Source organism: Heterodontus francisci, chromosome 35, assembly GCF_036365525.1.
Source record: "Heterodontus francisci isolate sHetFra1 chromosome 35, sHetFra1.hap1, whole genome shotgun sequence".
NCBI lineage: Eukaryota > Metazoa > Chordata > Chondrichthyes > Heterodontiformes > Heterodontidae > Heterodontus > Heterodontus francisci.
The window spans coordinates 34305451-34321224 of NC_090405.1; the positions used below are offsets into that span (position 1 = coordinate 34305451).

Sequence of the window (15774 nt, forward strand, 5' to 3'; positions counted from 1 at the left end):
ATTGAGTGTTTCTCATTTGGTTAATTTGAAAAAATGGAATTAATATTTTGCCATTATTTTCTAGGTGTAAACTCCAATGGAAAAGAAATCTACCTGCATGATATTTGGCCTAGCAGGGAAGATATCCAGCAGGTAGAGGAACAGCAAGTGATCCCGTCCATGTTTAAAGAACTGAGAGAAAAAGTAGAGGTTGGTAGTTACACAGCTGAACTACTCGGGTCAGGGGACAACGTTCAAGAGGCCCTTATTGCATATTATGATTTTTTGCTTAATGCCAGATATTCTGCTTGGGTTCAATGTCATTGACCATTGCCTGCCCCCCAATGAGCCAGAGTGTGCCTGTACAACCCAATCCCCAGCTAAATGTAATGAGATTCAGGGGTTGAATAGAGAACCACTGTCATCCATACGCAATTTCTCAGATAATGTAGCAGTCTCTGCTCACATGCAGCAGGACCTGGACAGCATTCAGGCTTGGGCTGATAAGTGGCAAGTAACATTCACGCCACAAAAGTGCCAGGCAGTGACCATCTCCAGTAATAGAGAGCCTTACCATCTCCCTGTGACATTCAATGGCAGTACTATCGCTGAATCCCACACCATCAATATCCTGGGCACGCCATTTACTAGAAACTTAACTGGACCAGCCACATAAATGCAGTGGCTGTAAGAGCAGGATGGGAATTCTAACTCCCCAGAGCCTTTCCACTATCTAAAAAGCACAAGTCAGGAGTGTGATGTAATACTCTCCACTTGCCTGGATGAGTGTAACTCCAACAATACTCATGAAGCTTGACACCATCCAGGGAAAAGTAGGCTACTTGATTGGCACCCCATCTACTGCTTTAAATGTTCACTCCCTCCACCAGCGGCACACCGTGGCAGTAGTGTGTACCATCTACAAGATACACTGCAGCAACTCACCAAGGGTTCTTCAACAACACCTCCCAAACCCGTGACCTCAAACACCTAGAAGGACAAGCACAGCAGATGCATGGGAAAAGCATCACCTCCAAGTTCCTCTACAAGTCGTACATCATCCTGACTTGGAAATATATCATCGTTCCTTCATTGTGGCTGGGTTAAAATCCTGGAATACCCTATGCAATAGCACTTTGGGAGTACCTACACCATGCAGACTGCAGTAGTTGAAGAAAGTGGCTCACCACCAACTTCTCAAAGCCAATTAGGGATGGGCAATAAATGCTGGCCTTGCCAGCAGCACTCATCCAATGAATGAATAAAAAAAACTTGTACTCCAGCTTACTAAAATATACCCCATGCTGCCACACCTTTGATGGGTAGAAGAATATGCAGTCTTACACAAAAACAAAATACTGCAGCTGCTGGAAATCTGAAATTAAAACAGAAAACGCTAGAAATACTTAGCAGGTCAGGCAGCATCTGTAGAGAAAGAAACAGAGTTAATGTTTCAGGTCAATGACCTTCCATCAGAACTGATTTTCAACAGAAGAAGTTGCACTCTTATTGGACTGATTCAGATAATAAACCAGCAGACACATTTTGAATATTAATTAAGTAAATTAATCATACCCAGTGCAAGTGGTATACTTGCAGTAAATAACAAGATTTATAAATCTCCTCACTGTCAAAACAATAAAAGTTTCTCCTGCAAAATCTTCAATGTTAATCTTGTGCTTAAAACCTCGGTTATTTATGCCCCTGGTTATCTGGTACCACAGGATTGTCTGATGTACCGCAGGGTTGTCTGATGTACCACATACCCCTCATGGCTGCAGATTGGCTGCTTTCTTTTGTGCACTACTGTGCAAGGTGTAGCTCCAAAAGTCTTTTGGCGATAACCCAGAACAAAACAAAATTGTAAACTAGTTCTCTTAACTGCACAGGATTTTTAAAAAAGTGACTTTTTTTCTTTCTCTCTAAGCATACAGCTGCCAAGTAAACATTTACTGTAATCAGCCCCATCGCGGCTTGTAATTGAATGGAATTGGCTTGACCCATTGATCAGTTCCAAACACTGGAGTGACCTTTTAGAAAGGTCCGCATCCAAGGACAATGGAAACAATTAGCCCCCATGTATCAATAAATATGGGGTGTGTATTTGCTACAACCTGTGGATAAACAGCTAGCAATAATCAATTTGAACCCTACAGGAAAGTATTCAACTTAAAATTGTTGTATAGGATGTGTTTCTTGAGCATGAACCTTGCTTCCTGTTATCATGATTTGTTTGTCCCACTTCTCTGTAAAAACTATTTCCATTGTATATTTCTGTCAATGTTTCCCATCAATTTTGCAGTGGTCAACTGCCACAATATAATTTCAGGCTCTGGTCACTAGGTGGCTCTGAGGATTGAGTTTCTAAACTGTCTCTTTCCCTCAACTCTTATGACCAGCTTGTATATTAAAAGATTTGGTTCGCCAACTAACTGGGCAATGGCTCCAGCAAATTTACTAATCATAGACAAAATTCTTGGAGTTTTGTGTTGTTTCATTGTTAGAAAAAAGTGTGGCTGGATGAGAAACCTTTGCTCATATTGTGACATAGATTTATTTTTGGACTAAAAAAAATCACAAGTAAGCAATTGGTATTTTTTAAAAAAACTGAAAATATCAAGCAGAAATTCCATTCATTTTTTTCCTAGAAAGGAAATAATCGCTGGAATGCCTTGGAAGCTCCAGAGTCGCTTCTGTTTCCCTGGGATTCAAAATCAACCTATATCAGATGTCCTTCATTTTTTGATAAATTTGTAAGTAATATCAATTTTATAATCAGTGCTGTTCCTTTATTTTGCTATTATGTCAGTATTTTTATCTTGGCTTTGTATACTTTCTTCCCCCCCCCTCGCTTGCCTCTCCCCACCCCCCGGTTCTCTCTTCTGGACCCCAATCTTTAAATGTGTTTGCGATTGCTGCAAAGCTCCCTCCTCGTGAAAAAGACAATATCCTGGGAGATTGACCAGAGAGCAACCTTTCACAAAAATGCACAAGGACCGCATTGAGTGTATCTTGGCAGAGGAGCGAGCTGATTGTATAGGTGATGGCAGGAGGCTTTTATAAAGAAATGAATCTAAAAGTTGAAAACATTCATTCAGTGCCAGCATCATGAGCTTCATCCATCGAAAAGCTGAAAAGCACTCTCCTGGTGAGAAGCTGTACAGAAGCTTCTAGCTCCCACTATCAACATCCAAGGGGTCACCATTGACCAGAAACTGAACTGGATCAGCCACATAAATACTGTGGCTACAAGAGCAGGTCAGAGGCTGGGAATTCTGCAGTGAATAACTCACCTCCCGACTCCCCAAAGCCTGTCCACCATCTACAGGCACAAGTCAGGAGTGTGATGGAATACTCTCCACTTGCCTGGATGGGTGCAGCTCCAACAACACTCAAGAAACTCAGCATCATCCATGCCAAAATAGCCCACTTGATTGGCACCCCATCCACTACCTTAAGCACTCGCACTGCGCCACTGGCGCACAGTAGCAGTAGTGTGTACATCTTCAGGATGCACTGCAGCAACTTGCCACGTCTCCTTCGACAGCATCTTCCAAACCCACAACCTCTACCACCTAGAAGGACCAGGGCAGCAGATGCATGGGAACACCACCATCTGCAAATTAGCCTCTGAGCCACACACCATCCTGACTTGGAAATATATCACCATTCCTTCATTGTTGCTGTGCCAAATGCCTGGAATTGCCTCCCTAGCAGCACTCTGGGAGTACCTTTACCACAGTGGTTCAAGAAGCCAGTTCACCACCTAAAGGGCAATTAGGGGTGGGTAATAAATGCTGGCCTTGCCAGCAATGCTCACATCCTGTGAATTAATTAAAAGTAAATGTCCCTCATGATTATCTCGGAAGACAAATGGGGTTCCCTATTTAAGAGTTTTCACCAGAAATTATCTAAATGTGAGCCAGGCAGTACCCATTCTGCTTTTGTAATGTTGAATTTCGTCCAGTTACAAATTCTTACTCAAGGATTACATTTTTAAAAATTGCTGTATGAAAGATCTTGCAGAACTTAAACTAAATGTGTACTGTTTTTAAAACCGTATTGTATTTTAAACTAAGCTTTTTTTAAAAAATGTTTACAGATTCCATGCCAAGGTATCTAGTTTAATTCTTTTGTTCTGGAAGAATGTGTCATGTATTCTTGTATATAATTTGAATCCAAATTTTTAACTTAAAATGTAGTTTACAATTTGAAGTTGATTTTAGTGTTTTTAGACTTGTGGTGGAGTATTAGTGCATTCCATTGCTAGAACTAAGACCCAGATGGCTTCAGTAACAGAACAGGAGTCACATTTGCAGGTTGCAAAAATCACTGCCCTTTTTATTTGTTCCTCATTATTTCTTCTCTATTTTTGGTCCAAACTGTACCACTTACTATTTCTTGCCCAAGAGCCAGTTGAGAGTAGAACGGCTGCCTGCTTGTAACTAGTTTGGAAAGCCAGAGGAGATTATGTGGTGACCTGGTCGTTCATTATCTCTTCTATCTAGGAACATGCAGGATATTGGGAATGACCATTTCTATCCATCTAATAACAGATGCATGATTTGTATGGAATAAAATGTAACACTCCTGCATCACCAATCAAGCTTCACTCCTCCAAATCATGATCATGCCCACGCCATTCAGTTTCAGTGCTTGCTTCACGTGTGAATTTAACTTATCTTCCTTTCTTTTTCCTTTAGACCAAAGAACCCAGCTGTCCTCAGTCCATTGAAAATGCCCACGTCCTGCTACATCTGGGAGATTCTGTTACCACTGACCACATCTCCCCTGCAGGCAGTATAGCCCGTAACAGTGCTGCTGCCAGATACCTGACCTGTAAAGGGTAAGTGGAATTTTCGATTACTCTCCATTTATTGGCTTTCAAGCTTGGTGCTTGTTTTTAAATAAAAATACTTACTGGGATCCATTACCTTTTCTCAACTTCCTGATCAAAAACATGTGAAATTCTCTGACAAATAGAGACAAGCCAATCTAATTCAATATTTACGGTCATTTAAAAAAACACTAAATGGCAAGATACTAAATTCATTCCATCAGTGTTTAGTTGTTAGCTATGTACACATAGTAGAATTGGATTTTCTTTCATGGAACATAGGAGAACATACAGCCCCTCAAACCCATTCATTTAGGTCATGGCTGATCTGCATCTTAACTCCATCTACCTGCCTTAGCTCCATACCCCTGATACTATCACCTTATCTCCATCTTGAAATCTCCATTGGCCCAGCATCTACAGCTTTTTGGGGGAGAATTTGCTAGATTTCTACTGCACTTTGGGGAAAAAACCCTTTCTATAACCACACAGTTACTGGCAATGCTAGTACAGGGACTGACTGCAATGAAAACCAACATCATTCACAAGCCCAGTTCAAAGCTATCTTATTCTCTTTATCAAGGCAGATACCTCGGAGCATGATGAGTGCTGGGTGCAATCTTGGAAATCAGATTTGCGATGACCTTTAATGTTTTTCTGTCTGTTTTTCTTAACACTTGGAGGGTTACTAAGCCAGACAACATGTAGAAGCTCAATTAACATGCATAATAGGGTATTCTGCACTTGGAGAGCATGTCTTTAAATGGAATTTGCTGGGTGAAAAGTCACAGGCTGCACATCTGTGATTCCCCCATGCGGTCTCTGAGTGCCACTCCCAATGGGGAGCACAAATCGCTGAATTATTCCTCTGCACTTCATGCCAGAGCATTGTTGGGTTAATGTCTGCACCTCTACTAATCAGCTCCTTCACAGTATCAATTCATTCAAACCAATAACTCTAATTGAAACAAGAAATTCAACAATTGACGGAATTAAAGATATATTAATTGTGTATGAATTCTTTTTGTAAACTTAGTCTCACGCCCCGTGAGTTTAACTCATATGGAGCACGACGGGGTAATGATGCTGTGATGACCCGAGGGACCTTCGCCAACATCAGGCTCCTGAACAAGTTTATTGGCAAAACAGCACCGAAAACAATACACATCCCATCTGGGCAAACAGTAAGTATTCGGAGTGATTAATGCATTAAAAGTTTAATATTTTTCTTTTTAAAAAAAGCGGCTTTTTTGATGAACCTGTGTACCTTTTATTTTTACAGTTTGATGTGTTTGATGCAGCTGAGCGGTACCAGAGGGAAGGCTTTCCATTGATTATTTTAGCTGGGAAAAGATACGGCTTGGGTAGCTCGAGAGACTGGGCAGCCAAGGGACCTTATTTATTGGTAAAGCTCAATTCTGTACCTCTTGTAAGAACTGCTGTGAGTTGATTTCTGACTTAAATTGCCGATGTAATCCTGTTATTGTGCCACTGCATTGCAGGGCGTCAAAGCCATTCTAGCTGAGAGTTACGAGAAGATGCACAAGAACCACTTGATTGGTATGGGCGTCATTCCCCTTCAGTTCCTTCCAGAAGAAAATGTAGACAAGCTTGGACTCACCGGAAAGGAGCGGTACACAATAATAATTCCTAAAGAGCTGTGCCCTGGAACGACAGTCGATGTATCGGTATGGATATAAAATCTTCTGTAGATTAACTTATACTTGTAGGGGGTGCTGATATAATTTATTACAGTTTTGTTCTGCCTTGCTCTCACATCAAGAGTCGTGGTGAGAGAAGGTTTTTTTTTAGAGATACAGCACTGAAACAGGCCCTTCAGCCCACCGAGTCTGTGCCGACCATCAACCACCCATTTTATACTAATTCTACATTAATCCCATATTCCCTACCACATCCCCACCTTCCCTCCATTCCCCTACCACCTACTTATACTAGGGGCAATTTATAATGGCCAATTTACCTATCAACCTGCAAGTCTTTGGCTGTGGGAGGAAACCGGAGCTCCCGGCGAAAACCCACGTGGTCACAGGGAGAACTTGCAAACTCCGCACAGGCAGTACCCAGAATCGAACCCGGGTCGCTGGAGCTGTGAGGCTGCCGTGCTAACCACTGTGCCGCCCAACAGATATTTCTCCTTCTCCCTGTCCCTACCACCCCCCAAGACTGATATATGATTTTTCTGTGACCACATATTGGTTGGCTCCTTTTCATCAATTGTTCAAGTTCGAGGGAGCTTTTGAGAGACGGGAACTATCTCTTCTATTTTCCATTCTCTTAACTGCTTTCTTTCCTGAAGGAGCAATTCCTTTGTGTGTGAGCCTGGGCAGATAGTTTCAGTACACTCAGAGCATCACAGCCAAGCATGATCCCAATCCCATCCTCAAAGCCCACATGCACTTTCCCCAGGGCCTCTGGAGCAGGAATTCTATCTCATTTAGTTTACTTCCTTCTGACCCAAGGCGGGCTGCTGGACAGTTAATATCAGCTAAATCAGCACAGACTAGGGCTCGCATCTGATGTCTTTCGGGATGTAAGTGACCCAATTTTCATTGCCTTAAACAACTGAGGATCAGGTGAGATTCACCTGTTGCTGTCCAAAAGTTAAGGGAATTTATTTTAGTGATTTGCTAACAGCTGCAAACTGTGTCCAGACTTTTCCCTTTCAATCACCATTTATAGCTGGAAGCGACAGAATGCTGTGGAAAGTACCAACTAGCAGGGGAAAAGTGGCACAGTTTAGTAAGAAGGTCTTTCACCCGGACTCGTGAAAAATGCAAAGACAGGATTAAAACATATATTTGTAAATGCACACAGTTTGGTGAATAAGGTTGGTGAGCTACAAGCACAATTAGCAGTATGGGATTATGATGTAGTGACAATAACGGAAACGTGACTTAAAAATGATGAGGACTGGGCACTTAATATACAAGGATATAAAGTGTTCAGAAAAGATAGAGAAGGAAAAAAGAAAGGTGAGGTGCCAGTACCGATTAGGGAAGAAACATTGTAGTGTTGGAAAGAGAGGATAACTTTCAGGGGATAAGGGCAGAATCCATTTGGTTCGAGTTGAGAAACAAAAAAGGTATGATCACGCTACTGGAGGTATTCTATAGGCCTCCAAATAGTGAGAGATAGCGGAGCAAATCTGCAGGGAATTCAGAGATGTGCAAGAACTACAGAGTGGTGATATTGGGAGACTTTAATTACCCAAATATCAATAGAGATAATTTGAAAGTAAAGGGAAAGGAGGGGGAAGGATTTCTGGATTGTGTTCAGGAGAACTTCTTTGATCAGTATGTTCTTGACCCAACCAGAAAGGAGGCATTGTTGGATCTGGTGCTGGGAAATAAAGTAGGCCAAGTGGACTAAGTGTCTGCCGGGGAGCACTTGAGTAAAAGTGATCATCGTATCATAAGGTTTAGACTTGGAATGCAGAAAAGCAAGGAACGATATAAGCTAGAATGGCTAGATTGGAAGAGGACTAATTTCAGTGCAATGAGAAGGGATCGAGCCAGGATCAAATGGAACCAAAGGCTGACAGGAAAAACTGTAATGGGACAATGGGCTATCTTTAAGGAAGAGCTGCTTCAGGTACAGGCTGGGTACATTCCAACAAGGGTGAAAGGCAGGGGTGCCAAAAACCGGGCTCCTTGGATGACGAGACAAGAGATTAAGATGAAACAGAAAAAGAGGGTGTATGATGCATGTCAGGTGAGTTCTTCAAGTCAGAACCAGGCCCTATGCAATACGTTGAGAGTGAGGTGAAGAGAAAAATAAGACCGGCAAAGAGAGAATATGTGAGCAGAAAGACAGTTAACATAAAAGGGAACCCAAGAATCATCTACTGACATGTAAGTAGTGAGAGATGGAGTGTGACTTATTAGGGACAAAGAGGGTCATATGCTTAGAGGCACAGGGAAAGGCTAGCATACTTAATGAGTACTTTGTATTGGTGTTTACTAAGGAAGAGGAATCTGACAAAATATCAATAGAAGTGAAGAAAGAATGGGCAATGGCTAGGGAGGAGGTACTGGAAAGGCTGGCTATGCTTCGGGTAGATAAGTCACCTGGTCCGGATGACTTGCGTCCCAGGCTGCTAAAGGAAGTAGAAGTGGGAGTGGAGATAGCGGTCAGGCTTGCCAAAATTTTCCAATCTTCCCTAGATACGGGGGAGGTGCCAGAGGATTGGAGAATGGCAAATATGACACTCTTATTCAAGAAAGTGTGTAAGGACAGTCCTAGTAACTACAGGCCAGTTAGTTTATCAGTAGTGGGTAAGGTTTTGGAAACAATAATCGGGGAAAGATATCAACAGGCACTTGGAGCGGTTTGAGTTAATTAAGGATAGCTAACACCGATTTGTAAAAGGCTTGATAATCTAATTGAATTTTTTGATGAAGGGAATGCGGTGGATGTTATCTATATGGATTTTAAAGTATTTGATAAAGTACCGCATAAATGGCTGGTTAACAAAATTGAGGCACATGGAATAGGAGGGCCAGTGTCCAATTGGATAAAAAAAAATTGGCTTAAGGACAGAAAACAGCAAGTTGTGGTAAATGGTTGGTTTTCGGACTAGAGGATGGTAGACAGTGGTGTTCCCCAAGGGTCAGTGCTCAGACCACTGCTTTTTTTGCTATATATAAATGGCTTGGATCTTGGAATACAGAGTAGAATTTCAAATTTGCCAATGATGCCAAACTTGGAGCAGTGGCCAACAGTGGGGATGATATGAAGTGCCTGCAACAGGACATAGATAGGCTAGCAGAATGGGCAGACAAGTGGCAGATGGAATTTAATACAGGCAATATGAGGTGATGCATTTTGGCAGATAGGTGAGCCAATATAGACTTAATGGTGCAGTTCTAAAGAGTACATAAGGGGACATGTGCGCGAATAGAGGGACCGGGGGTGGGGGGTACATGTGATCGATCTTTGAAGGTGGCACAATATATTGAGAGAGTGGTTAGCAAAGCATATGGGATCTTGGGCTTCATAAATAGAGGCATTGAGTACAAAAGCAGGGAAGTTATGCTGAACCTTTATAAAGCTCTGATTAGGCCCGAGCTAGAGTATTGTGTCCAGTTGTGGTCGCCACACTTTAGGAAGGATGTGAGGGTCCTTGAGAGGATGGAGAGGAGATTTACCAGAATGGTTCCAGGGGTGTGGGATTTTAGTTACCAGGTTAGGTTGGAAAAGCTGGGGTTGTTCTCTCTGAGCAAAGAATATTGAGGGGAGGTTTGATAGAGGTGTACAAGATTGTGCCAGACTTAGATAAGTTAGACAAGGAAAAACTGTTCCCATTAACTGATGGTACAAGAACTAGGGGACACAGATTGAAGGTTTTGGACAAGAGATCCTGTGGGGAATGTAAGGATGAACTTATTTATGCAGCGAGTGGTAATGACCGAATGACGACCTCCTGTGCCATAAATGACTAAATGGCTGTGACCTGGAACTTGCTGCCCACAAAGTGGAGACAATCAATGATTTCAAAAGGAAATTGAATGAGCACTTGAAGGAAATAACCTTGCAGGGCTATGGGGAAGGAGCTGGAGTGTGGGGCTGACTGGATTGCTCCGCGGAGAGCTGGCATGGACTCGATGGGCCGAATGGCGGCCTCCTGTGCCATAAGTGACCATAACTCTTGGTTTGAAAGGCGACCACTCGTAATTCTTACACTTTCTGTGCTACAACTGAAACATGAGATGTCTTGTCCTCTTGTTTATAAGGGAACATGTTCCCTTTCAATGAGTTATACCACATTCGGAAAAATGCTTGTCCTGTATGGAGCTCTATCTCCCTTACTCCTCCAGTCTGTAAATCACAAGCTCGATGACACCTAACCCTGTACTTAATCTGTCAGATTTATTTTCAATCTTGATCATGTCCAGCACTGAGAACCGAGACCCAGCACTTTCTCAATTGGGAGAGGGAGGCAAGTTGCTCACCAAGGATTCAGCACTGTTTCTTCTTTTCTCCTTACACTGACCCTGACTGGGTCTGAATCGAGGCAGCAAACTGCAGTGCATAGATTTGTTTTCCAGTATATTCATGCCTCCTTTCTTTCTCCCCTGCCACCTGCACATGTACAATGAAAGCATTCTGAGACAGCTGATAAGGTCCACAACATGTCTTTATTTTTTCCTTCCTTTCTTCATTCTCGGCATATGTGCGATGCTGGCAAAGCCAGCATTTGTTGACCATCCCAAGTTGCCTACTCAAAATTGAGTAGCTTGCTGGGCTACTTCCGTGGGCAGTTAAGAGGGAACCACATTGATGTGGGACTAGAGTCACATGTAGGCCCAAGTCAGGTAAGAATGGCAGGCTTCCTTCCCTAAAGAGCGTTAGTGAAAGCAATTGGCTTTTTACAACAATCTTCATAGTCACTTTCACTGAAAGCTTTTTGTTTCAAGACTTTTTTAAAAAACTAAATTAGAGTTTTTCAAAATGCCGTGTTGGAATTTGAATTTCCATTCTCTGTATTACTCACCCAATAACATAACCACCACATCACTGTATCTACGTAAGTGCACGCATATTTTAAATGAAAAGGGATTAAGGGAGACAGTACTTTGCTGAAGCTTTACCTGGGGAATTGACAGGAAATTTGAATAATTTGGGGAATGCCCATCACAGTGCCGATCGCATGTGGTTAGTGAAATGGGCTCATGACCATTCCTAGTTTTGTGTATATTCTGTGCGAAACTCTGAACCAGGCAGGTCTACAGTTTGGTGAGTCTGAGCAACAAATGGTGAAATCTAAATTTAAAGGAACTGTTTTGTCTCTAATTTTAGTCTCAAAGTCACATTATTATTAAATAATTGCACCAATTTGTAAAGGCAGGAAGTATTCATACCAGTTCCTCCTGATTCCACTCTGACCTCTGCATCGCCAACACTGTCGCCTCAAGAGTGCCTTGAGATTCCATCCTTTGATGATGCCTTTGATCCCCTGTTTTCCTATTGCTGTTCTTCTCTAGGGGTTCTTTTACTGTGTTAAAGCTACAGTATAATTGTACGCTGGTTATTCTAGCTCTTAAGGTACCAGCATTTTCAACTTTAATCTTGGGTTATGATGCTTTCAGTGAGCTCAGAGTGATGAAACTTCCCTGTGACGACAATGTGCTGGAGGGATGAGATTTTTCTGACAGGAACATCTCCAATACATCAGCACTCCAGTTATACGGGCGGCACAGTGGCGCAGTGGTTAGCACCGCAGCCTCACAGCTCCAGCGACCCGGGTTCAATTCTGGGTACTGCCTGTGCGGAGTTTGCAAGTTCTCCCTGTGACCGCGTGGGTTTTCGCCGGGTGCTCCGGTTTCCTCCCACAGTCAAAGACTTGCGGGTTGATAGGTAAATTGGCCATTGTAAATTGCCCCTAGTGTTGGTAGATGGTAGGGAATATGGGATTACTATAGGGTTAGTATAAATGGGTGATTGTTGGTCGGCACAGACTCGGTGGGCCGAAGGGCCTGTTTCAGTGCTGTATCTCTAAATAAATAAATAAATAAAACCTACAGTTTGTCTCTTGGCTCTGCCAGTTGTAGCTTTGGAAGTTGGGGTAGGAGGGGTGCCAACACGAGACAGGACTCTGGGTGACTTCAGACTGTCTGTAGGTTCTTGAGAATGTTCTGACTGAGACTGACCATTTTTGATCCGCTCCCAGTGATTTCTGTTCCATGTGCCCCTATTTTTAATACATGGATTATATTCAGTTGATAAAATACTGTGCATACTGGAAATCTGAAATAAACACAAAATGCTGGAAACACTCAGCAGGTCAGGCAGCATCTGAGGAGGGAGAAACCGAAACGTTAACTCCGTTTCTCCCTACCCAGATGCTGAGTGTTTTCCAGCATTTTCTGTGTTTCAAACGTAGTAAGTTTAAAACCTTAATCAGTAGAAGAGTGAAAAGTAAGTTATTGTTTTTCCCATGATATAATCTGTTAAATATTCTGTCTTGCAGACAAATACAGGAAAGACATTCAGAGCTGTAGCTAAGTTTGACAATGAAATGGAAGTCACCTATTACAGGCAAGGAGGCATTTTGAACTATGTCGCTCGAAAGATGTTATAACGGCTACTGCATTTCTTCACTTCGTCTGCAACTGTGGTTTGGGTTCCCGTCCACAGGTGACATTATTGAATCCAGTGCTGTTGGAGTGATGGCTATAGCTGTTGAGGTCTTTCATGCCAGGTGTACTGTATATTTCAGAACTGTCTGCTTGCACCTCAAGAGACCGGCTGTGAATGGAGTCCTTGCCTTGCGAGTACACATGATTTCTTCCTTTTGCGTTTATAATCACTGTATTAATTTTTCATACTTTTTTGTAACTTAAATTCCTGTATGAGATGTGTGTATCGCAAATGGAACCATTCAGATCTGAAGACAAACCACTAAACAACATTGCTCATTCAGTCCACCACTGCCTTTCTCTGTATGAGGTTCCGTCGCTGTGGGATTTTTTTTAAACTAGCCCTATTTAACAGTAGACTTCCCAATTTTTAAATTTCCACATTTTAGCCTTGTTTCTGCCTTCGGGTGGAAGCAGTTTCCCGAACTTAAAAGCAAAGGGTGACGTGAGCATTCAGAACACTGTGAAGTAAAGCCATCTGAGGACGATGGAACAAAGAAACAGTGAAAACGCGGCAAAGGTTTTGAGATTTTATTTGCAGACTGTAGGCAGACAAGAACCACCTCTCAGTTTAAACATCAAAATGTTTGGTATTATATGATGTGTTCAAGACAAGTGTATTTCAGTGATAATTCTAACATACAAATGCTACTGACAAACTGTGCATTTTTAATAAGTTGTAAGAATAAACATGTCAAACCATAAATTTGGGTCATGCTGTTTGCTGCTCTGTGAAATGTCCAACTATTTATTTTATTCTTTCACAGAATGTGGGTGTCACTGGTTAGGCCAGCATTTATTGCCCATCCCTAATTGCCCTTGAGAAGGTGGTGGTGAGCCACCTTCCTGAACCACTGCATTCCATCTGGTGCGGGTATACCCACAGTGCTGTTAGGAAGGGAGTTCCAGGATTTTGACGTAGCGACAGTGAAGGAACGGCGAAATAGTTCCAAGTCCGGATGGTGTGTGGCTTGCAGGGGAAATTGCAGATGGTGTTCCCGTGCATCTGCTGCGCTTGTTCTTCTAGGTGGTAGAGGTCGTGGGTTTGGTAGATGCTGTTGAAGGAGCCTTAGTGAGTTGCTGCAGTGCATCTTATAGATGGTACACACTGCTGCCACTGTGCATCAGTGGTGGAGGGAGTGAATGTTTGTAGATGGGGTGCCAATCAAGCCGGCTGCTTTGTCCTGGATGGTGTCGAGTTTCTTGAGTGTTGTTGGAGCCACACTCCCCCAAGCAAATGTATTTCAATCACACTCCTGACTTGTGACTTATAGTTGGTGGACAGGCTTTGGGGAGTCAGGAGGTGAGTTACTCGCTGCAGAATTCCCAGCCTCTGACCTGCTCTTGTAGCCACAGTATTTATATGGCTACTCCAGTTCAGTTTTTGGTCAATGGTAACCCCCCAGGATGTTGATAATGGGGAATTCAGCGGTGGTAATGCCATTGAATGACAAGGGGAGATGGTTCCATTCTCTCTTGTTGGAGATGGTCATTGCTGGCACTTGTGTTACACGAATGTAACTTGCCACTTTACAGCTGAAGCCTGAATGTTGTCCAGGTCTTGCTGCATATGGACATGGACTGCTTCAGTATCTGAGGAGTCACGAATGATGCTGAACATTATACAATTATTAGCGAACATTCCAACTTCTGACCTCATGATGGAGGGATGGTCATTGATGAAGCAGCTGAAGATGGTTGGGCCTAAGACACTACCCTGAGGAACTCCTGAAGTGATGTCCTGGGAATGAGATGATTGACATGTAACAGCCACAACCACCTTCCTTTGCGCTAGGTATGACTCCAACCAGTGGAGAGTTTTCTCCCGATTTGAATTGACTCCAGTTTTGCCAAGACTCCTTGATGCCACACTCGGTAAAATGATGCCTTGATGTCAAGGGCAGTCACTCTCCACTCACCTTTGGAGTTCAGCTCTTTTGTCCCTGTTTGGACCAAAGCTGTAATGAGGTCAGGAGCTGAGTGGCCCAGGTGGAACCCAAACTGAGCATCAGTGAGCAGGTAAGTAAGTCAGGCAGCTGAGTAAGTGCCACTTGATAGCACTGTTGGTGACACCTTCCATCACTTTGCTGCTGATTGAGAATAGACTGATGGGGCGGTAATTGGCCGGGTTGGATTTGTTCTGCTTTTTGTGGATAGGACATACCTGGGCAATTTTCCACGTTGTCAGCTAGGTGCCAGTGTTGTAGCTGTACTGGAACAGCTTGGCTAGGGGTGCGGCCAGTTCTGGAGCACAAATCTTGAGTACTATTGCCAGAATGTTGTCAGGGCCCGTCGCCTTTGCAGTATCCCGTGACTTCAGCCATTTCTTGATATTGTGTGGAGTGAATCAACTTAGCTGAAGACCGCATCTGTGATGCTGGTGACTTCAGGAGGAGGCTGTAAAATATTGAGATTGAGATCAAGATGCTGCATGACGGTACTATAGTTACCTAGGTGAGTCATTGCTGTTTGTTAACGGGGCTAGATTTGGCAGGGTGGAAATTCACTGCTAGCTTAAGAGCAAACAAACAGTTCCTGCCCCAATTCTCCTGCCTGCCTTTGTTCAAAAGCAGTTTGTGTTATTCTATCAGTACGGATGTATCTGGTATTATGAGAAATCATGAAATGTTTGTTCTGGTATCTGAGAAATGTGATTTTTTCTATAAAATGTCTTTAATGCAACGGATATCCTGTGCTGCAACTAACATTCCAGCAAACTTTTTTCGAGGAAAGTTTCTCCAGTCAAGGTGGCTCCCTCAAAGTTTCCACATGTAGTGCAATGTACATGTGTGTACAATG

General features: G+C 42.9%; 1 protein-coding gene across 2 annotated transcripts in view; it reads left to right on the plus strand.

Annotated features, from left to right (window-relative positions):
* Positions 1–13681, plus strand: part of ireb2 (iron-responsive element binding protein 2) — a 63709-nt gene extending 50028 nt beyond the window's left edge. For both annotated transcript variants that reach the window (XM_068015300.1, XM_068015299.1), the window contains 7 exons: positions 65–189; positions 2628–2732; positions 4683–4825; positions 5853–6000; positions 6099–6221; positions 6319–6504; positions 12807–13681. In XM_068015300.1, coding sequence (XP_067871401.1) covers positions 65–189; positions 2628–2732; positions 4683–4825; positions 5853–6000; positions 6099–6221; positions 6319–6504; positions 12807–12917 — 941 coding nt within the window. In that variant the 3' untranslated portion in view covers positions 12918–13681. The remainder of the gene's footprint in view (positions 1–64; positions 190–2627; positions 2733–4682; positions 4826–5852; positions 6001–6098; positions 6222–6318; positions 6505–12806) is intronic.
* The last annotated feature ends 2093 nt before the right edge of the window (positions 13682–15774 follow it).